The sequence below is a fragment of the Rattus norvegicus genome, chromosome 7, assembly GCF_021556685.1.
Source record: "Rattus norvegicus strain SHRSP/BbbUtx chromosome 7, alternate assembly SHRSP_T2T, whole genome shotgun sequence".
Lineage (NCBI taxonomy): Eukaryota > Metazoa > Chordata > Mammalia > Rodentia > Muridae > Rattus > Rattus norvegicus.
This window is the reverse complement of record NC_141540.1, coordinates 12,320,425-12,344,052: the sequence shown is the minus strand read 5'-3', so window position 1 is coordinate 12,344,052 and position 23,628 is coordinate 12,320,425. Positions and strand designations below refer to the sequence as shown.

The 23,628-nt window shown below is 37.9% G+C and overlaps 1 protein-coding gene across 1 annotated transcript; it reads left to right on the top strand.

The window, feature by feature from the left end:
• Positions 1–13,540: 13,540 nt before the first annotated feature.
• Or9k7 (olfactory receptor family 9 subfamily K member 7) lies at positions 13,541–14,509 on the top strand. The gene is given in 1 exon segment (NM_001000062.1): positions 13,541–14,509. A coding segment is annotated over 1 exon segment (969 nt).
• Positions 14,510–23,628: the final 9,119 nt, after the last annotated feature.

The window sequence follows — 23,628 nt, the reverse complement described above, 5'->3', positions numbered from 1 at the left end:
AATCTTGGTTTTACTTTGGCTACATGTGGAATCAAGTAAAACAAGTATCTGGGCTCATCTATGAGGAATTTTCTTGGTTATATTATTGGAGATCGAAAGACCCACCCTAAATTTGGGTCACATCTTCTGGAGTTAGTCTGTTGTAAAAATATATAAAATAAAAACTGTCTTTTATTCTGCACTCGGACCAGCACTGCAGTGCCCCAAGATATCTCCTAGATATCTTGCTAGAAGCACACATCCCAATTCCATGGTGGCCCAGTTTCTCTAGCCACCACACAATTTCTTACACTTAAATCGCTACATGAAAGAATGAACAACACAATAACCTTTGATCCAATTGATAAGATATAATTGCCCACCTAAACATACAAAGCCCTGTCCACATCCATCCTTTAAGAACATTTACAACAACCTGTAAAGGTACAGCATGAAATCTTAACATCAGCTTCCATGTTGTCTCTCCCTGTTGCGCACTTTTCTCCTGTCCCTCCTCCTCCTCCTCCTCCCTCAAACTTTTCTCCCACCCATCCTTCCTTCTTGAGCAATGACAGGACTAGTTCTATCCTGTACTAGCCTTCACCCTTGTTTTACAAATTAAATGGGGGGGGGAGGGATGGAGAAGGCAGCCATCCTTGGGGCAGCGGAATTAGCATCAAAATACAGATATCTCCAGGGCAAACCACAACAGTAGTCTAAAAAAAAAAAAAAAAGTCATTTGCCTGCTTGCTCCTACACTGGCTGCCAACTTCATCTGAGACATTTCTTCACTTTTATTAAAAAGTCATCTCTTCAGGATTTTAAGGTAGACTGAAGACCGGCAGATTTCTAGAAATCAGTGCTATAGGGGATTGATCCATACATTCATAAAATCAGTCCTGTTCCTTTAGAGAACACTGACTAGTGCTCCTAAGATAAGTTTGTCTCATCAGATTATGCTGGGAAACCGACATAATTGGAGGAGAAGAGAGCACCCGACTTTTTTTCCCCCTCCATCTTTATTAAATTGGGTATTTCTTTTTTTTTTATTAACTTGAGTATTTCTTATTTCTTATTTACATTTCGAGTGTTATTCCCTTTCCCGGTTTCCGGGCAAACATCACCCTCCCCTCTCCCCTTCCTTATGGCTGTTCCTTTCCCCATCCTCCCCCCATTGCCGCCCTCCCACCAACAATCTAGTTCACTGGGGGTTCAGTCTTAGCAGGACCCAGGGCTTCCCCTTCCACTGGTGCTCTTACTAGGATATTCATTGCTACCTATGAGGCCAGAGTCCATGTATAGTCTTTAGGTAGTGGCTTAGTCCCTGGAAGCTCTGGTTGCTTGGCATTGTTGTACATATGGGGCCTCGAGCCCCTTCAAGCTCTTCCAGTTCTTTCTCTGATTCCTTCAACGGGGGTCCTATTCTCAGCTCAGTGGTTTGCTGCTGGCATTCGCCTCTGTGTTTGCTGTATTCTGGCTGTGTCTCTCAGGAGCGATCTACATCCATCTTCTGTCGGCCTGCACTTCTTTGCTTCATCCATCTTGTCTAATTGGATGGCTGTATATGTATGGGCCACATGTGAGGCAGGCTCTGAATGGGTGTTCCTTCTGTCTCTGTTTTAATCTTTGCCTCTCTATTCCCTGCCAAGGGTATTCTTGTTCCCCTTTTAAAGAAGGAGTGAAGCATTCACATTTTGATCATCCATCTTGAGTTTCATTTGTTCTAGGCATCTAGGGTAATTCAAGCATTTGGGCTAATAGCCACTTATCAATGAGTGCATGCCATGTGTGTTTTTCTGTGATTGGGTTACCTCACTCAGGATGATATTTTCCAGTTCCAACCATTTGCCTACGAATTTCATAAAGTCATTGTTTTTGATAGCTGAGTAATATTCCATGTGTAGATGTACCACATTTTCTGTATCCATTCCTCTGTTGAAGGGCATCTGGGTTCTTTCCAGTTTCTGGCTATTATAAATAAGGCTGCGATGAACATAGTGGAGCACGTGTCTTTTTTATATGTTGGGGCATCTTTTGGGTATATGCCCAAGAGAGGTATAGCTGGATCCTCAGGTAGTTCAATGTCCAATTTTCTGAGGAACCTCCAGACTGATTTCCAGAATGGTTGTACCAGTCTGCAATCCCACCAACAATGGAGAAGTGTTCCTCTTTCTCCGCATCCTCGCCAGCATCTGCTGTCATCTGAGTTTTTGATCTTAGCCATTCTCACTGGTGTGAGGTGAAATCTCAGGGTTGTTTTGATTTGCATTTCCCTTATGACTAAAGATGTTGAACATTTCTTTAGGTGTTTCTCAGCCATTCAGCATTCCTCTGTGAATTCTTTGTTTAGCTCTGAACCCCATTTTTAAATAGGGTTATTTGTCTCCCTGCGGTCTAACTTCTTGAGTTCTTTGTATATTTTGGATAAAAGGCCTCTATCTGTTGTAGGATTGGTAAAGATCTTTTCCCAATCTGTTGGTTGCCGTTTTGTCCTAACCACAGTGTCCTTTGCCTTACAGAAGCTTTGCAGTTTTATGAGATCCCATTTGTCGATTCTTGATCTTAGAGCATAAGCCATTGGTGTTTTGTTCAGGAAATTTTTTCCAGTGCCCATGTGTTCCAGATCTTTCCCTAGTTTTTCTTCTATTAGTTTGAGTGTATCTGGTTTGATATGGAGGTCCTTGATCCACTTGGACTTAAGCTTTGTACAGGGTGATAAGCATGGATCGATCTGCATTCTTCTACATGTTGACCTCCAGTTAAACCAGCACCATTTGCTGAAAATGCTGTCTTTTGTCCATTTGATGGTTTTGGCTCCTTTGTCAAAAATCAAGTGCCCATAGGTATGTGGGTTCATTTCTGGGTCTTCAATTCTGTTCCATTGGTCTATCTGTCTGTCTCTGTACCAATACCATGCAGTTTTTATCACTATTGCTCTGTAATACTGCTTGAGTTCAGGGATAGTGATTCCCCCTGAAGTCCTTTTATTGTTGAGGATAGTTTTAGCTCTCCTGGGTTTTTTGTTATTCCAGATGAATTTGCAAATTGTTGTGTCTAACTCTTTGAAGAATTGGATTGGTATTTTGATGGGGATTGCCTTGAATCTGTAGGTCACTTTTGGTAAAATGGTCATTTTTACTATATTAATCCTGCCAATCCATGAGCATGGGAGATCTTTCCATCTTCTGAGGTCTTCTTCAAATTGGGTATTTCTTATTTACATTTCAATTGTTATTCCCTTTCCCAGTTTCGGGGCCAACATCCCCCTAACCCCTCCCACTCCCCTTCTATATGGGTGTTCCCCTCCCCATCCTCCCCCCATTACCACCCACCCCCAACAATCACGTTCACTGGGGGTTCAGTCTTGGCGGGACTAAGGGATTCCCCTTCCACTGGTGCTCTTACTAGGCTATTCATTGCTACCTATGAGGTTGGAGCCCAGGGTCAGTCCATGTATAGTCTTTGGGTAGTGGCTTAGTCTTTGAAAGCTCTGGTTGGTTGGTATTGTTGTTCATATGGGGTCTCAAGCCCCTTCAAGCTCTTCCAGTCCTTTCTCTGATTCCTTCTATGGGGGTCAAATTCTCAGTTCAGTGGTTTACTGCTGGCATTCGCCTATGTATTTGCTGTATTCTGGCTGTGTCTCTCAGGAGAGACATGCATCCGATTCCTGTCAGCCTGCACTTCTTTGCTTCATCCATCTTATCTAATTGGGTGGTTGTATATGTATGGGCCACATGTGGGGCAGGCTCTGAATGGGCGTTCTTTCAGCCTCTGTTCTAAACTTTGCTTCCCTATTCCCTCCCAAGGGTATTCTTGTTCCCCTTTTAAAGAAGGAGTGAAGCATTCCCATTTTGGTCATCTTTCTTAAATTTCATGTGTTCTGTGCATGTAGGGTAATTCGAGCATTTGAGCCACTGACTTTTAATTGCATAGAGTGCTGATGACAGAAGGGCAGATCAGGTCTACCTGTGTTAGAATTCCTGGTTAGTAAATAACAACAGTGAAGAAATGGCTTTTATGTGCCATTAAAAGACATAACTAAATCAAGAGGGAAATAATATGGTCAAATGATAGATACTATTTGCTAATGGTGCTGGCAATATTAAGCAACAAAGAAAGACTTGTAAAATAAACATATAATCACAGTCTCAATTTCAAACTGAATAAAGTAACATTACATAGTCTATCAAGAAAATGTATGCTTAAAAGAATTAAAAATGGATAATATTGAGAGTGGACCCTGCCTGAATTCCAAGTTCTGTCATCATTATTAAGATTTGGATCTCAATCTGAAGGGACCTGATCAAAAGCTCCCTACACCCAAATCCCGTGGGAGGGAGAGCTAAACCTTCAGAGGGGCAGACAAGCCTGGGAAGCCAGAAAAGGCTACACTCTGCCCACATTTCTGACTCCAGAGGAAAACACCTAACACCATCTGAGACCCTGGTGCACGGGGGCCCCGGGAAAAGGTGGGGCAGGCCCTCCTGGTTGCTGCCCTCATAGAGAGCTCAAAAGCAACCCCCCAAGAGCAACTTCAGCCACAGGACCATAGGTAAGACCAACTTAACTGTTAAAAGCAACCTGCCTGGTAGCCTAGGGCAGGGGCCACAGGAAGAGCTGAAGACCAGTAGACAGGAAAGACTACACAGCTGAAAGCAGAACACTCTGTTCCCATAATTGGCTGAAAGAAAACAGGAAAACAGGTCTACAGCAATCCTGACACACAGGCATATAGGACGGTCTAGCCACTGTCAGAAATAGCAGAACAAGGTAACATCAGAGACAACCTGATGGCAAGAGGCAAGCACAGGAATCCAAGCAACAGAAACCAAGACTACATGGCATCATCAGAGCCCAATTCTCCCACCAAAGCAAATACTGAATATCTAAACACACCAGAAAAGCAAGATCTCGATTTAAAACCACATTTGATCATGATGATGGAGGACTTCAAGAAAGACAGGAAAATGTAAATAAACAAGTAGAAGCCTATAGAGAGGAATCACAAAAATCCCTGAAAGAATTCCAGGAAAACACAATCAAACAGGTGAAGGAATTAAAAATGGAAATAGAAGTAATAAAGAAAGCACAAAGGGAGACAATCCTGGATATAGAAAAACAAAGGAAGAGAAAACGAGCAACAGATACAAGCATCACCAACAGAAAACAAGAGATAGAAGAGAAAATCTCAGGAGCAGAAGATACCATAGAAATCATTGACACAATGGTCAAAGATAATGTAAAACGGAAAAAGCTACTGGTCCAAAACATACAGGAAATCCAGGACTCAATGAGAAGATCAAACCTAAGGATAATAGGTATAGAGGAGAAGTTAAGATTCCCAGCTCAAAGGACCAGTAAATATCTTCAACAAAATCACAGAAGAAAACTTCTCTAACCTAAAGAAAGTGATGCCCATAAACATACAAGAAGCCTACAGAACTCCAAATAGATTGGACCAGAAAAGAAACTCCGCCTGTCACATAATAGTCAAAACACCAAATGCACAAAACAAAGAAAGAATATTAAAAGCAGTAAGGGAAAAAGGTCAAGTAACATATAAAGGTAGACCTATAAGAATTACACCAGACTTCTCACCAGAGACTGTGAAAGCCAGAAGATCCTGGACAGATGTCCTACAGACCCTAAGAGAACACAAATGCCAGCCCAGGTTAGTGTATCAAGCAAAACTCTCAATTAGCATAGATGGAGAAACCAAGTTATTCCATGACAAAACCAAGTTTACACAATATCTTTCTACAAATACAGCCCTACAAAGGATAATAAATGGTAAAGCCCAACATAAAGAGGCAAGCTACACCCTAGAAAAAGCAAGAAACTAATCCTCTTGGCAACAAAACAAAGAGAAGAAAAGCACACAAAGATAACCTCACATCCAAATACGAATATAACAGGAAGCAACAATCACAATTCCTTAATACCTCTCAACATCAATGGTCTCAACTCCCCAATAATAAGACATAGATTAACAAACTGGATACGCAATGAGTACCCTGCACTCTGCTGCCTACAGGAAACACACCTCAGAGACAAAGACACTACCTCAGAGTGAAAGGCTAGAAAACAACTTTCCAAGCAAATGGTCTGAAGAAGAAAGCTGGAGTAGCCATTCTAATATCAAATAAAATCGATTTTCAACTATAAGTCATCAAAAAAGGTAAGGAAGGACACCTCATATTCATCAAAAGAAAAATCCACCATGATGGACTCTCAATCCTAAATATCTATGCTCCAAATATAAGGGCACCTACATACATAAAAGAAACCTTACTAAAGCTCAAAACACACATTGCACCTCACACAATAATAGTAGGAGATTTCAACACCCCACTCTCATCAATGGACAGGTCATGGAAACAGAAATTAAACAAAGACATAGACAGACTAAGAGAAGTCATGAACCAAATGGACTTAACAGATATTTATAGAACATTCTATCCTAAAGCAAAAGGATATACATTCTTCTCACCACCTCATGGTACTTTCTCCAAAATTGACCATATAATTGGTCATAAAACAGGCGTTAACAGATACAGAAAGATAGAAATAAACCCATGCGTCCTATGAAACCACCTTGGGCTAAAGCTGGTCTTCAATAAGAATAAGGGAAGAACACCCATTTATACATGGAAGTTCTACAATTCTCTACTCAATGATAACCTGGTCAAGGAAGAAATAAAGAAAGAAATTAAAGACTTTTTAGAATTTAATGAAAATGAAAGTACGACATAGCCCAACTTATGGGACACAATGAAAGCTGTGCTAAGAGGAAAACTCATAGCTCTGAGTGCCTGCAGAAAGAAACAGGAGAGAGCATATATCAGCAGCTTGACAGCACACCTAAAAGCTCTAGAACAAAAAGAAGCAAATACACCCAGGAGGAGTAGAAGGCAGGAAATAATCAAACTCAGAGCTGAAATCAACCATGTAGAAACAAAAAGGATCATAGAAAGAATCAACAGAACCAAAAGTTGGTTCTTTGAGAAAATCAACAAGATAGATAAACCCTTAGCCAGACTAATGTGAGGACACAGAGTGTGTTCAAATTAACAAAATCAGAAATGAAAAGGGAGACATAACTACAGATTCAGAGGAAATTCAAAAAATCATCAGATCCTACTACAAAAGGCTATATTCAACAAATCTTGAAAATCGGCAGGAAATGGACAATTTCCTAGACAGATATCAGGTACCAAAGTTAAATCAGGAACAGATAAACCATTTAAACAACCCCATAACTCCTAACAAGCTAGAAGCAGTCATTAAAGGTCTCCCAACCAAAAAGAGCCCAGGTCCAGAAGGGTTCAGTGTGTAGAATTCTATAAGACCTTTATAGAAGACCTCATACCAATACCATCCAAACTATTCCACAAAATTGAAACAGATGGAACACTAATGAATTCCTTCTATGAACCCACAATTACTCTTATACCTAAACCACACAAAGACCCAACAAAGAAAGAGAAATTCAGACCAATTTCGCTTATGAATATTGACGCACAAATACTCAATAAAATTCTGGCAAGCCGAATCCAAGAGCACATCAAACAGTCATCCACCATGATCAAGTAGGCTTCATCCCAGGCATGCAGGGATGGTTTAATATACGGAAAACCATCAACGTAATCCACTATATAAACAAACTGAAAGAACAAAACCACATGATCTTTACCCTGGCTTTTATTCTATTTCCTACTAAATGAAACAGAATACTTTGGATCCAAAGTTGAAGAAACTTTGGATTCTAGGGCTCATAAAATTAAAAGAAAGAAATCCCAAAGAATCTGGAGTGCGGAAAATGTAAGACACAAAAACAATTCAAAGGCTAAAAGTCAAAACTTAAGATAATGGATTAAAGAATCAATTTGGACTGAAATATAAGCCAAGACATAAAATGAATATCCATAGTTCAGGTGTTTCTATACTTGTGGCTGTGTATTCAAACAGTTGAAATAAAGGTGCACACAACTTATGAACTAGTGAGGAAATAGTATTCAAAAGCATAGTCATAATACAGACCAGAAGTGAATACATGGTCAAGCATTAAAATGGTCATATGAGTGAGAGTACTTAGGGTTCTAATTATTGCTTGGAACTTTCTTTTATGATATTCAAGAGAAGTAGGAGTTTGATTGCTAAGGGGTACAACAATGACAACTTTCTGTTTCGATTGACACATTAGATTTTATAATTGTTTGCTTACTGTGCATGCCTCTTCCATAATACACCTTATTGTAATTATAGGCCTGCCCAATTGTGCATAGAAATAGATGATAAATAAGGGATTCTGTCTATAATTCTACTAAGACTATATGTTTTACCCTGTTATGTATGTACCCAAAGTTGTCTATGTTAGATCAGTTGAACTCCCCTCATAACTGGATAGAACTGAAATGCAATTGAAAAGACTGAATAGCCAGGCATGGTAACACATTCTTTTAGGTCCAGCATTTGGGAGATAGAAGCAGGCAGAAATCTATGAGTTCAAGGTTGGCCTGGCCTACATACCATGCCCTAGTTCATCCAGGTTACATAGAGAGAACTTGTCTCCAACAAAAAAAGTGTCTAAATAGAAAATGTATTTGATGCTATTTGGGGGGAAAAGAAACTAATGCCACTATTTGGTTAGCATTTAGTTTAAGGCAGGTGGGGGAATCTTAGATTGTCAGCAGGTCGATAGGTGAATTGTTCAAAAAAAAAAGCATGTATGTGTAGTACCTGCAGACAAAAGTCCTAGGTAGGTAACAATTTTCTTGGTGTTTTGGGGTAGGAATATGGATATAACTTGAGCCAGGTTAAGTCCCATGTCACTAAGTTATTTCCTTAGCTTGCTTTTCTCACTATGTGCCTATTTTTTCTTTGTTAATGACATTAAACTATTCTAACAATGACACCCACCCCCCAACATCAAATCGTGGCTAGGTATGCAATGTACAATGCCAAATTGGGAAGAAAAGTTAACTCAGAAATTTGCTAGTTAAATCTTAATGTAAGCTCTTTTCTGTATGAAGAATTATGAGTTTAATAAATCCCACTGGGGAGAACCTAGGATTGTTGGAGCAAATTAATAATGAAAGAAATTTTGAGGTTGTAGTTGAAAATATTAAAAACTTTCAGAAGTAGAGTGGCACCTGTTTTTGGAAGACACATTTCTTGCATGTGTATTGTTTCTACTCAAACACTCAAATTATTTATATACCTTAAGATATTTTGTTGGGCTTTTGTCCAAGTGGTGGTCAAACTACAAAATTTTGGCATAAGGTTTTAGCATTTTTTTCACATCAATGGTCAAAAATAGTGTGTACCAGAGAAGGAGTTAATGTTGCTTGGAAGTCCATTTTATCTTCCTATTCATTACAATTTATAGTCACTTGCCACCCTGGCGTATATTAATCTTGATTGTAAAAGTACAGAGTTGGACTGTAGTTTTTAAGCTAACACTATCTTGTTAATGGATTAATTATTTTATTCAGGATTTTTTATGGCTGACATATTCAAGCTGAATTTAATAATTCCTACTGCTCAGAAAAATAGTTTCTGATATTAGACATCTTTAAAGCAACTTAGAAATCATCCAGATATTGCAAAAGAGATCCTAAGAGAAGGAAAGGATGTCTCTAGGCTTGGTGGTATACAGATGTCATTAGGGCACCAAGGAAGTTGAACCAGGAGGATCGACACACATTTGAAGCCAGACTAGGTTACATAGTGAGCTCCAAAATAGCTTGAGCTAAACTAAGATCTTGACCCAACATAAATGGATGATAGTAATAAAGAATGTTAAATTCAGTCACAAAAGAATGGAAGCTAACAAAGCCTTGTGAAAGCTGGAAGGATGTCAGTGGTTAAGGTAGCAGCAGCTGTAGAGACCAGGTTACTGTGTGGACTCTGTGGCATCTAGGTAGGACAAGCTACAGAGAACTAGAGAACTAGAGAACTAGACTACAGCTTAATATGAAGAAACTTTTTTTAAAACATGGAGATTGGTCCAAGATGAGTTTATGATTATCTCAAGAGTATTTAACAAGCAAAGAAATCACACATGGTGACTGCTCTTCAGGTAGCCTCATGGGATGGCCCCAAACTTTGTTCTTGTTATGAAATTTTAATTGACTTCTTTTCTAGCCTACTCTCAGAGGGACTTTGTCTTCCAAAGTCCTAAAAAACTTTGATGCTGCAATTCTCTGGAACCATTTCATGGGATTAAAAGTAAACTCGTACTACCCTAGTTCTGGCTGTTGCTATTTTCACAGCCATCTGGGATCAGGGATATTGTTACTTGGCTCTTATATCCATTTTGCTTCAGTCTTTAGTCTGAGGTCTGTTAACATGGAGCTCTGTATGCAGCTAAATTTATAGAATAAGTCAGTGCCACTTTTTCAGTTTTGTCAGAGAAATAGAATTCTCTCAGCAAACTGAGGTGATCCAGAGACCATCATTTTAGTGTTTGGACAAACAATCTCAACAAGTTTCCTAACAAGGTAAAACTGAAGAGAGAACAAACTTTAATAACAGGAAATGGAAAATTATGAAGTTAGGTAGAGTCACCAAGATGTGCACAGTGCATTTATGAGGGAAATTAAATACTATTTAAAATGCTTAATTTTGATCTTGTTACTTTGTAAATTTATCTTCCATTTAGAATAAGTAAAAAATTGGAATTCTTCAACTTTGTGTAAGAGAGGTTGCAAGAGAGTATAAATACAAGACCCTGTACAAATATAAGGTAAGAATGTTTATCAAATACTTACTTATTTTCATCATATAAAAAGAAAACCCAGGATATTAACTAGATACTTAAAACATAATTTTCTTGTAGATCCAAATGTGTTGATATAATTTAGTGATTATTCAAGTTAGAATAAACTTTGAGAATTGTATTCTATTACCTAAAGAAAGATAATGGCTAAATCTGATTAAAAATACAATAGTTGCTATTTAAAGTATAGTTTGAGTTAAATGAATTCTATTATGTCATTGCTTTAATTTCTTTTCTTAATAAGTTTCACAATATCAAAACTTCTCCATTTCCTGCATTTCAATTATTTCATATATAATATTGGTCATTGGTAGTTATTAATGCAGATAAGCCTTTCAAAGCCTGTTTTCATAATTTTGTATGCAAGATATGGACACCATAGATTTAGTGATGGTTTAGGTTACAATAGTCAGCTTTTATTTCTAGGTAGATTGAACATTTTTCTGAACCCAAAGTTATCTACAATGTGACTGAAATACATGCTGGAGCATTTACAGCCAGGTTTGCTCTTAAAGTCACCTGTACTAAGCCTGCTGTGCTCTGACAACCACTTAACTATAACCTTCAGCATTGCTACTCTAAACTATTTTCAAATGTGTTTTTTAAAAAAATCAACCCTGAGTCACCGAGTGAGTTAATATGTTATTGGTCATTTAGCAGTAAACTGAAGATCACTGTCACATCATGACAAACCCTTCATAAAATACATTCATGCCGTAAATAATCCTGAATTGAATATTTTTTAAAAACTTCAAATTCAGCGCCAAACAATTCTTGCCATAGAGTAAATACTTGTAAATACTGACTAATACTTGTAAATACTGACTTGTAATACTTGTAATTAACTGACATTAATCAGTGGTCAGTTAGATAGAGATTACCTTTGAAATATTATGCTGTTTTCTTTGGTGTAGCAACAAAGTAGCTCTTGATTTGTTATAGAAACTGAGATTTCTTACTTTCTTCTCTTTTTATTCTAAAATTTGATTAAACATCAAAGAAAATTAAACTTGTAACATTTTCCCAAAAGTCTTGCTAACATAGCAATGACATAAAACTAGTAGCTTAAGATATATAATAAAATTTTAATACACCCAAATTTTTCAATGATCATCACAAGGAAGCTCGCAAGCTTATGATTTGCCGTGGAAGGCAGATATGTGCAAAAGGAGTCAGTGTGTCTTAAAGGCCTTCCTGTATCCTGTAAAAACATTCCTTTCCCACTCCAAATGAAGAAATGGCGAATACGTGAAAGCAATCTTCACAGGTGTGTACCTGAGAGGATACTTTCTATTCTCCAACAAAGATAAACACTCTGATCTGCCTTACTCAGTAAATTTAGTTCATGTCTACTACCACTGAGATCAAACTATTATAAACCTTTCAGAATGAACTTCAGGTACATGGAGAGGGGTAAAGATGCAGATCAAGAATAGCAAATATGGTTGTGTCCCTATTTCTATGGATTCAAATTTGCATGTATTAACTTTATGAACTTTTTGAGAAATTCATTGAAGGAAGCATTGAATAAAAGATATTAGGGAAGCTTTTGGGTTCTGAAGCAGTTTTGTGATCTAGAGAAAAAATATAACTATACTTTTTTATAATTATTGAGTTATAAAGTCAAAAGGAAACTGCATGTTGCCATTTTTGATTGTGGGTATACCACTCATCCCAACCCTGTCACAGAAGCTTCTTGGATCACGTGTAGGTTTATTATCCATTCCGTCATGGGAAGAATGAATAACATTTGGTTTAAATTTTACAAAAGGAAAAATGATAAAGTTATTTTTAGCTATTAGACAACTTAATTCACAATGGATGCACTTTTTTATAATTTAAGAAAATTAGAGATGCTTCAAAATAATTAAAACTGTTTTTGTTGCTTACCTATTAATCTAGAAGAACATTGAATGGTTTAGATATTTTAGAAAATCAATGAATATTTAGTCTTAAAACTACCGAGTTCTTACCATTAGATCAAGAGCTCATTAACATTTTCTGTCTAATACTTTCTTCTATGGAGTTAATGTTTTTTTTTTTTTTATTGGCTCCTTGCTTTGAAGCCTCTAAATTTTTTCTCATGTTCAAAAATATTTTAAATGTGCTTTGTTTCTGACAAGTTTACACAAGAATAGGAAGAATCAAACTTCACAGGATAAAAACATGTGACACACTGACATTTTTATTTGCATTTAAATAGTTGTGTTTCATGCACTGAAAATTGGTCACTTTATAAAAGACCTCTGAAGAAAATAACTTTTGAAAAATAACTGTAGTTGCAACAGTCAATTTGATAGAAAGACCATACTACTTTGCCTTATACTCTTAGCTTTCTGTTTCTTTATTTTTATTATAAACAAGAAAGGGAAACATGCTATTAAAGAAAAAAAGATATATTAAATGATAAATTTAAACTTTAGAAAAGTATTTTTTAGTATTATGAATTTATCAGTCTTTAAAATGTCAATATCATCTTAGTCATAAGTTATAATTTATAGCTTCTTATATGATAGTACAGATATAAGAAGTATCAAAAAACATTATATTTAACACTGTTCTGGAGTAACATTACATTTTTGTCTAGTTGTGCTCCCTTAAGGGAGCAGCAAGGTGTCTCTCATCTTAGTTAGCAGCTGTGTAAACTTGGTAGGGTAGTGGATACAAAGGTTCATGACAACTATATATCTTTTAATATGTGAAGTGTTACTGGTTGTAGCTGATAAATTATGGGGAGTTTATGTGTTGATTTTCTTTTATAACCTGAAGCAGAGATTTGCCATGAGTGACAAGGAAAGAGACAACCACTCAGAAGTGACTGACTTCATTCACCACTCAGAAGTGACTGACTTCATTCTTGTAGGCATCAGGGTCCGTCCAGAGCTCCACAGTGTCCTCTTTCTTCTATTTCTTGTTGTCTATGGGATGGTTCTTCTGGGAAACCTTAGCATGATTGGCATCATAGTGACTGACCCCAGGCTGAACACACCAATGTATTTCTTCCTAGGCAACCTCTCCGTCATTGACCTGTCCTACTCCACCGTTATTGTACCTAAAGCCATGGTAAACATCTTATCTCAGAAAAAGACCATATCCTTTGTGGGTTGTGTGGCTCAACTTTTCCTTTATGCACTTTTCATGGTAACAGAAGCCTTTGTACTCGCAGCCATGGCCTATGACCGCTTCATTGCCATCTGCAATCCTCTCCTTTACAGTGTACGCATGTCAAGGAGTATCTGTGTCCAGTTGGTGACTGGTTCCTATCTCTGTGGCTGGGTCAGTTCCCTTCTCCAAATCAGTGTAACATTCTCCATGTCATTTTGTGCCTCTAGGGTCATTGATCACTTCTACTGTGATTCAAATCCAATTGAAAAGATTTCCTGTTCTAATACTTTTATCAATAAGATGGTGTCACTTAGTTTGGCTGTGCTCATCATTTTGCCAACAATAATTGTCATTGTAGTATCTTACATGTATATCGTATCCACAGTTTTAAAGATCCATTCCAGTGAAGGGAGAAAAAAAGCATTTTCTACCTGCACCTCCCACCTGGGGGTTGTAAGTTTGCTTTATGGCACTGTTTCCTTTGTGTATCTCACGCCTCCAAATAACCCTGAACTGCGGAAAATAGCTTCAGTGTGCTATATTTTGTTCACACCTATGTTAAATCCCCTAATCTACTCTTTACGAAACAAGGACGTAAAAGATGCCATGAAAAAAGTCTTGTGCAAGAAAAACATTTTACTCTGAGAAGGCTTGCACTCTTTTTACTGATACCTGTATCAGTTGATTGTTCCGATTCTTCCCATTTATATGGTCAAAGTTGAAGTGTACTTTAAAGAGGAGATAGCAGATCCTCAACTTTTCCAGTGCACAGCATTAATACTTTCCTGTAAACAACATTCCAAATAAGTTACTGGTGTCTTTAAGGGGATTAAATATGAGTGCTCTGCACATTGGTAAAGATCGACTGGATTTTGTATAAGTAGTATGTTTCTTACTTAGACATTAACACTATGTATGCTATGTGGATAGAGAAAGTATTTTATAGCCACAAGTAAAATTTAGATAGATAAGGTACTTTGCACCATGATTAACTCAGAAACTGTGCCTTTACACTGACTTATATGCAAATGACACTTGGTATAATGCCAGTGTTGTGCTTTGTGTTTGATGGCATTTGACAGTGTCAAGTCATAAGTATGAAAAGAAAATGGAAATAAAACATTATAGGAATGATCTATGCTGAATTAAAGGAATTAGACAGTAACTTTGAGCCAGGTGGTGGTGGAACATGCCTATAATCCCAGCACTTGAGAGGCAGAGGCAGGCTCTGAGTTCAAGGCCAGCCTAAAGAGTGAGTTCCAGGACAGCTAGGGTTACACAGAGAGACCCTGTTTAGAAAAACAAACAACAAACAAACACTAAAAAATCCATATAAATCAGGAAAGTTTAAATATTATTTCTTGAGTAGCATAAATCATCTTTACTTTCCTCTAATAGGACAAAAATAAGTTTTATAGTACTTTTCAAGTCAAACTACCTTTAGAATGGCACAATCACAAAACATACTATTGTTTTTAAAATAACTCAAGTTTGGAAATCATTTAAACTAATGTAAGACTTTAAATTTGCACATATGAAAAGCTAGACCCCTTTTGTGTATGTGTATACATGGATGTATTTATGAGTGTGCATTAGTTGGTTCTGGTGTGTGGGAAAAGGTGAATAAGCAGCAGGCATCAGTTGAGACAAGGGTTATCCTGACAGCACCCCAGTTTTGGTAGATGCCAAGGGAAGTCAGGTGTTTAAGAAAAAACCACTCTGAAGTCTTTGTTTTACAAGCAATTTAAATAATGCTCAAGTAAACAGTGCCTAAGTCTAGGATCTATCATTAGACACAAAAACTAAGTCCAAGAAATAGAGTACACTTGCCAGTTGAGCCATAGACTCAATAAAATGTAACGCAAAATGCAGACTTTGATTCAGTTTTCTGCTTTTGTTTAGGTAGTAGAGTTTCCTTTGATGAAAACACAAAGACATGCAATTTATCAGGTTATTGTTTGTCTTGGCAAATAATTAATAATTAATTATTCTTACATAATTAAATAAAAAAGGAAGCTATATGACTAAATAAATTAAAAATCTATTTATTTCCCCCTTTTGAAATTTGTTAATATATTTATCTCAGTATTTGATTTTTAGACAAGTAAAATTTGAAAGCAAATAGAAATCCAAATCACTTGGGAATTTCTTAGAATAGCTTATGATTAGTCTAAAAAACTCATTTTTAAAATTAGGTTTTACATATTTCCATTGTATCCCCTTTAGCTTAGATTTTTGTTCTTCCCAGCATCTACTAAGTGTGGGTTATTGAGAACTGTTTGGAAAACCCAACCTAATGCTGGGTAAGATTATACCTAGACTTGCTTGCTTTCATTTTTCAACAGAATGAAATATATTTCCTATTTTATAGCTACAGCAGATCATAGTATTTCAATGCTTAATAATGTTACAAGCTGCTTTTCGTAATTTACTATAAATGTCCAAAGCAATTTGGAGAAGTTAAAAAACCAAAAGCAAAAGCTGTCTAAAAGTGTTAAGTTTAGGTAGGTATAATTGCCTCCTAATTTCTGTCACGTAGTGTCCTTCCTTGGTAAATCTTTCTCTGTGTTCACAAGTTTTGTACAATAAATAAGTGGCCAGCATTACTTTCTTGTTACTTGTGCCATCCTGATTTTATTGCAGCATTCTGTACTCATACCAATATGTTGCTGGGTTTTGTTAATAAAGTATTTTGTGTTTCAATGATACACTGATTAAATGCTACAATATCCAAGAGACTTTACAGAGTATATTATATTCTTTATCCTTTACATTATACATCACTGTTTAGAGGTAGCCTTAAAACTGTACACAAAATCCTCAGGAAGATATGATGCTATGACCTTGAAAGTCCTTAAGAAGCTGGTGATGACATTAAAGTGTTCAAAACCCTTATTTGTACTGTATCGTTCACCCTTACTTGGTAAAAGTTTTAGGCATGCAAGTTTATTTATTGTATTGTAACGCCATCAGATACAAATTTTGCATATTTCTGATAACTGTCTACCTAATGACTGTATTATTATTATTTTATGTGCTTTCCATTAACCAGATTTTAAAATTCTGTATCATAACTTCAGTTCCAAATGCTAATTACACATCAATCCAAATTTCATACTGTAGGTTAAAACTATTAAATTGAACAGTTTACAGTAGTATCTAGCCTGTGCTACATTTTTGCTATCTTGGAGTGGTTTAAACACATTATGGGATTTTTTTAAACATTATACTAGACACAGCTAAAGTGATATGGTGCTGTAAAAATACCATGCTATCAAATTATGATTGTTATTTTTATGAATTGTTGCCATGTTCCACTTTGCCCAGTTCCATGATGACAGGTCATGAAGTCAGTAATATGCTGTGATTTCAGTGGAGAAAAAAACAATGTTGATGGTGTGAGGTGAAGGGATTGAAGAGGGAGAAAATGGGAAAAGTTTTAAAATTGTTATTTTAAAGAATCCCAAACAATCTAATTAAGGGAATCCATTGTGAAACTAGAAGCAAAGACTGATGTCCACATTTTTTTCCATTGTAGGACTTATTTTCTAGATTTTTAAAAGAACACTCTTTCTGTTTTTCCTTTAGTCAATATTTTAAAAGCATCCCTATGTACTGTTTTTGCAGGATAATAGGTGTTGTTAGTTTCCTCAAGAGGTCTTATGGTTCAATTTCTTTGCTATGAATTGCATAAATTAACACTGAATGATTTTAGGATAAAGTAGACTTGGAGATAATTCTTTGCTCTAGGTAGCACACACGCAGAGTGAGGTGGAGTCCTAGTTTGCATCCCAGGAAACTAGAAAATGGAAATCAAGGAAGCAGTTCTCAAACAGATTCAAATTATCATATGCAAAAATGCTGGAAGTATCTAATTCAAGACATTTGATGGGCAGATGTTTCCTATTGCTTAGTTTGAGATATTAGTGATGCTCTCCTTGCATTTGGGAAGGACTCCAGGTTTTTTCCCTATGTGATTGATTTTCATGTTCCTCTCAGTAGGGTGTCAAGATTACTGTTCCAGAGGAGGTAGAGGTAGGTGGGGAATGACTCACTCCTGCATCTTTCAATTCTGATATTCACTGGGCCTGAGCTCACTCAACCTTACCAGTTCTTCTGTTTGATGACATGGCCCACTTGCCCCACAAATCCTCTTTGCTTTTATAAAGGAGAGGTGTCATCGGAGTAACTGTATCCTATGTTGCAAATGGTTTGATATCAGACCAAAATCTGCTACTCATCTGCTGTTTTAGAAATTGGATAAGGCAAGGTGCCAGTAGAAGCAGGACTCCAATGGCTAATATAGGACTAAGGAGGGGAAGAAGCCAAGCCCAAAAAGCAGAGGGATGAGGGATGGAGATCTCTCTTTTTGTCTCCTCTCAAGTGTAAGTTGAATTCTTCTGGCTTGTAGAGATAAACATGGGAAACAATCATTACAAGGGTGCAGGAACCCTGAAATGGAGGTTAATGCAGAAACCTGTAGTGCCTTCCCACCAGAGAACAGCACACAATGATTTGGTAATGGTGATGTATCAAGTATATGTAGGATGGGGACTTGAGGAGGGTCCTATAAGGCAAAGGGAAAGGGGTAGATCAAAGAGGGGGATATCTTGTAATTTTTGTGTGGGTAAGGTTAATTTTTGTGGGGTTTCTGAAGGGAAATATTAATGGAAACAGCTGCCAATAGTGGTCTGGAGAGGGGAGCACAGAAAAACCATTGGGAGGAGTTGGGGTGGGTGATTAAGGGAAGGAGATCAACTGCATATTGGATGTATTGTAGCCAGGAAAGGGTAGCTTGGAATTCCTTCTGAGGTTAATTTTCTTGTTGAAGAATATTAACATGGATAAAGACTGATTTGGAGGCAGAGACTTGCTGTTGAGAGACTATGACTTTCGTTTGTCGGTGTTCATCCTAGGGATTGTTGATGGAAAGTTGAAGACAAATTTTAAGGGTAGTGAACATGGTGCCGCTGCATCTGGTGGATTCAATTCTGCAACTCCAATGTCTGCAACCTCCATATTTGGAGGCCTCCTGGGTCATTCACCTGTGTTTTGGTGAGGAAAGCAGAGGGAAGAGCTGGGGTAGGAAAATCTTAATCCTGGACCAATATCCTTCAAGTGGCAATCCTGGGTTCCTATGATTTTGTTGTATAGGTTGTAGGTCTCCATAGTGAAGAATTTCTAGTAGTGAGTGTTAGAAAGGCTAATAGAGAGGCTGGGCTGTAACAGAATTAGCTGAAGAATGACACAAATAACCATAAGAACAGAGGAGAAGGGAGCTTGTGAAGAACACATGGCCTGGGTAGCAGTCACCAGGTCATTGATGTCCTTCCAGGAGATCTTGTTGTTCCGTTTGGGGTGGTATTCCCTCTTCCTCCTCTGTTCTCTATCTGTCAGCAAGAGGTGGGTCATCTTCTTGGTCAGTGGGGTGGTGTTGGACATTTTGGTGGGAACCCAGATAAGCCTTGGCTGGTCCTGTGGGAAAACACTCATTCTCATTGTAAAGAAGGGGTCTGGTTCCTTCTAAATCCTATCCAAGGGTATCATAACATCATAGTAGGATAGGAGGGTCTATTTCTGCTGTGTGCCAATGGAAGGAGATAGGAGAATGTTTGGAGCTCTTGTAAGATGTTAAATATTTTTAGGTAGTCAGAGCTGTCATTAATTGTATGTTAGGGGGAGTAGGTGGTTGTCTTTTGTTTTAGAGGTTGGGCTCTTAGGATTTGATGTGTACTTTATATTATTCCTTGTCTCAAGGGTTGGGGGAAATCCCTGTATGATAGGAGATTTCCCATTTTAAGCAGAAGGTTTTGAATTGAGAGCTGTAAAGGCAAGGCCTTGTCAGGTTGTATCTGCTGGGGAATAGCACAATGGCGAAGGTGGAGACCTTATTTTGTATGCTAGGCAGGAGATGTGGGAAGGCAGATTCTCTATGTTGGAGCTCGTGACTTTGTTTGGCCATTCTGGGCTTCCTTCCTATACCTCTTGGACCATTGGCCAGCGGTTGGGAGTGGGGGTCAACTGCCGGTCAATGTGGCTCTATGTTTCTTTTTTCCTTTCTATTTTCTTCTTCTTAGTGGTAACTACTTTAAAAATAAGAAAATGATTGGCATACAGTATGAAGAATTCTATTAATATCACTGGAAGTCAAGGAAACATTTGTGTATTTACTTTTTAAAGTATTTGACATCCAATGTAAATCAGACTCCATAATATATAAGAATAACTAGAAACATTTCAGCACACATCTTTTGGGTTAGAGTATGTGATTCAGGTATACAGCATTCCCTTCATTCTAATAACTGTAAACCAGACTTCCAAGAAAGGGGAAAAGAGCAGGCTTCTGAACCAGAGTGGACTAAGATGAGACTTGTCATACTTGTTTTGTCAAATTGACAGAAGAAGGGGGGAATAAAATTGGAAAAAACAAAACAAAACAAAACAAATCAAATCAAAACAAAACAAAACAAAGACTTCCATCAGATGGGCCTGTACACAAGTCTGTTGGACGTTTTCTTGATTAGTGCTTGATGTATGAAGACCCAGCTGTCTGGGAATGGTGCTACCACCTAGGCAGGTAAGCTTGGATGGTATTTAAAAAAGCAGGCTGAAAAACAAACAAAACCCGAGTAAACCAGAATTAAAACAAACAAGCAAAACACTAGAAACTGAAACGGCATAAAAACTTTCAGAGATGATTAGCACAGAACCCTCTCCCTTGGAAAAACATAATTTAAATAAAATAAATTCTAAGGGGGAAAATAGCAGGCTGAGCAAGCCATTAAGCAATGTTATGTCATGGTTTCTGCCTCCAGATTTCTGCATTGACAGCTGATGCTGGATGGTAACCCATAAGTCAAATTAAGCCTTTCTTCCACAAGCTGCTTTTGGTCAGGATCTGTATCACTGCAATAAATTAGAGAAAAGACTGAAAGAGTTGAAGGAGTTTGCAATACCGTAGGAGGAACAACAATATCAACCAACCAGATCCCAGCAGAGCTCCCAGGAGACTAAACCACCAACCAAAGAGTATACATGGAGGGACCCATGACTCCAGCCACATATGTGGCAGAGAATGGCATTGTCCAGCATCAATAGGAGGGAAAAAAGCCCTTGGTCCTGTGAAGATTCATTTTCCCAATGTAGGGTAATGCCAGGGTGTTGAGGTGGGAATGGGTAGGTGGGAGTGGGAGCATCCTCATAGAAGCAGGGGAAGAGGTAAGGGGTATGAGAGGGGGGGAAAGGGGATAACATTTGAAATGTAAAAACATAAAATATCCAATAAAAATAAAACAAAAAGGGAAAGCACATCAAGACAGGGTTGTGCTGATCCCCTATCTCATCACTTCATTGATTTATTTATTATTGGCTTTCCCAACAATATACTAAGAATATGTGGTGATAGCTTCTGAGCTTTTGACTATCATATAAACCTGTTTCCTTAGTCCCCTCATTCAAACACAATAACTTTCAGTCTATTTGTACCACTATTGATACTAATACCAGAGAGAATATTTCATTCTATTGTATCTTATCAATATTCTTTTTTTGGAAAACATTTTTTATTGGATGTTTTATATATTTACATCTTATCAATATTCTTACAGAGTCACATCACAAGCATATCAGAGATAATTTAGGATTTGTAGTTTTGTATTTACTAACCTAGAATTCTGTAAATCTCATTTATTTGGAATAAACACTAATTTTTTTTTATTAACTTGAGTATTTCTTATATACATTTCGAGTGTTATTCCCTTTCCCGGTTTCCGGGCAAACAATCCCCTCCCTCCTCCCCTTCCTTATGGGTGTTCACCTCCCCATCCTCCCCCCTTGCCGCCCTACCCCCAACAGTCTAGTTCACTGGGGGTTCAATCTTAGCAGGACCCAGGGCTTCCCCTTCCAATGGTGCTCTTACTAGGATATTCATTGCTACCTATGAGGTCAGAGTCTAGGGTCAGTCCATGTATAGTCTTTAGGTAGTGGCTTAGTCCCTGGAAGCTCTGGTTGCTTGGCATTGTTGTACATATGGGGCCTCGAGCCCCTTCAAGCTCTTCCAGTTCTTTCTCTGATTCCTTCAACGGGGGTCCTATTCTCAGTTCAGTGGTTTGCTGCTGGCATTCGCCTATGTATTTGCTGTATTCTGGCTGTGTCTCTCAGGAGCGATCTACATCCGGCTTCTGTTGGTCTGCACTTCTTTGCTTCATCCACCTTGTCTAATTGGGTGGCTGTATATGTATGGGCCAAATGTGGGGCAGGCTCTGAATGGGTGTTCCTTCAGTCTCTGTTTTAATCTTTGCCTCTCTATTCCCTGCCAAGGGTATTCATGTTCCCCTTTTAAAGAAGGAGTGAAGCATTCACATTTTGATCATCCGTCTTGAGTTTCATTTGTTCTAGGCATCTAGGGTTATTCAAGCATTTGGGCTAATAGCCACTTATCAATGAGTGCATACCATGTGTGTTTTTCTGTGATTGGGTTACCTCACTCAGGATGATATTTTCCAGTTCCAACCATTTGCCTACGAATTTCATAAAGTCATTGTTTTTGATAGCTGAGTAATATTCCATTGTGTAGATGTACCACATTTTCTGTATCCATTCCTCTGTTGAAGGGCATCTGGGTTCTTTCCAGCTTCTGCCTATTATAAATAAAGCTGCAATGAGCATAGTGGAGCACGTGTCTTTTTTATAGGTTGGGGCATCTTGTGGGTATATGCCCAAGAGAGGTATAGCTGGATCCTCAGGCAGTTCAATGTCCAATTTTCTGAGGAACCTCCAGACTGATTTCCAGAATGGTTGTACCAGTCTTCAATCCCACCAACAATGGAGGAGTGTTCCTTTTTCTCCACATCCTCGCCAGCATCTGCTGCTACCTGAGTTTTTGATCTTAGCCATTCTCACTGGTGTGAGGTGAAATCTCAGGGTTGTTTTGATTTGCATTTCCCTTATGACTAAAGATGTTGAACATTTCTTTAGGTGTTTCTCAGCCATTCGGCATTCCTCAGCTATGAATTCTTTGTTTAGCTCTGAACCCCATTTTTCATAGGATTATTTGTCTCCCTGCGGTCTAACTTCTTGAGTTCTTTGTATATTTTGGATATAAGGCCTCTATCTGTTGTAGGATTGGTAAAGATCTTTTCCCAATCTGTTGGTTGCCGTTTTGTCCTAACCACAGTGTCCTTTGCCTTACAGAAGCTTTGCAGTTTTATGAGATCCCATTTGTCGATTCTTGATCTTAGAGCATAAGCCATTGGTGTTTTGTTCAGGAAATTTTTTCCAGTGCCCATGTGTTCCAGATCTTTCCCTAGTTTTTCTTCTATTAGTTTGAGTGTATCTGGTTTGATGTGGAGGTCCTTGATCCACTTGGACCTAAGCTTTGTACAGGGTGATAAGCATGGATCGATCTGCATTCTTCTACATGTTGACCTCCAGTTGAACCAGCACCAATTGCTGAAAATGCTGTCTTTTTTCCATTGGATAGTTTTGGTTCCTTTGTCAAAAATCAAGTGCCCATAGGTGTGTGGGTTCATTTCTGGGTCTTCAATTCTGTTTTATTGGTCTATCTGTCTGTCTCTGTACCAACACCACACAGTTTTTATCACTATTGCTCTGAAATACTGCTTGAGTTCAGGGATAGTGATTCCCCCTGAAGTCCTTTTATTGTTGAGGATATTTTTAGCTATCCTGGGTTTTTTGTTATTCCAGATGAATTTGCAAATTGTTGTGTCTAACTCTTTGAAGAATTGGATTTGTATTTTGATGGG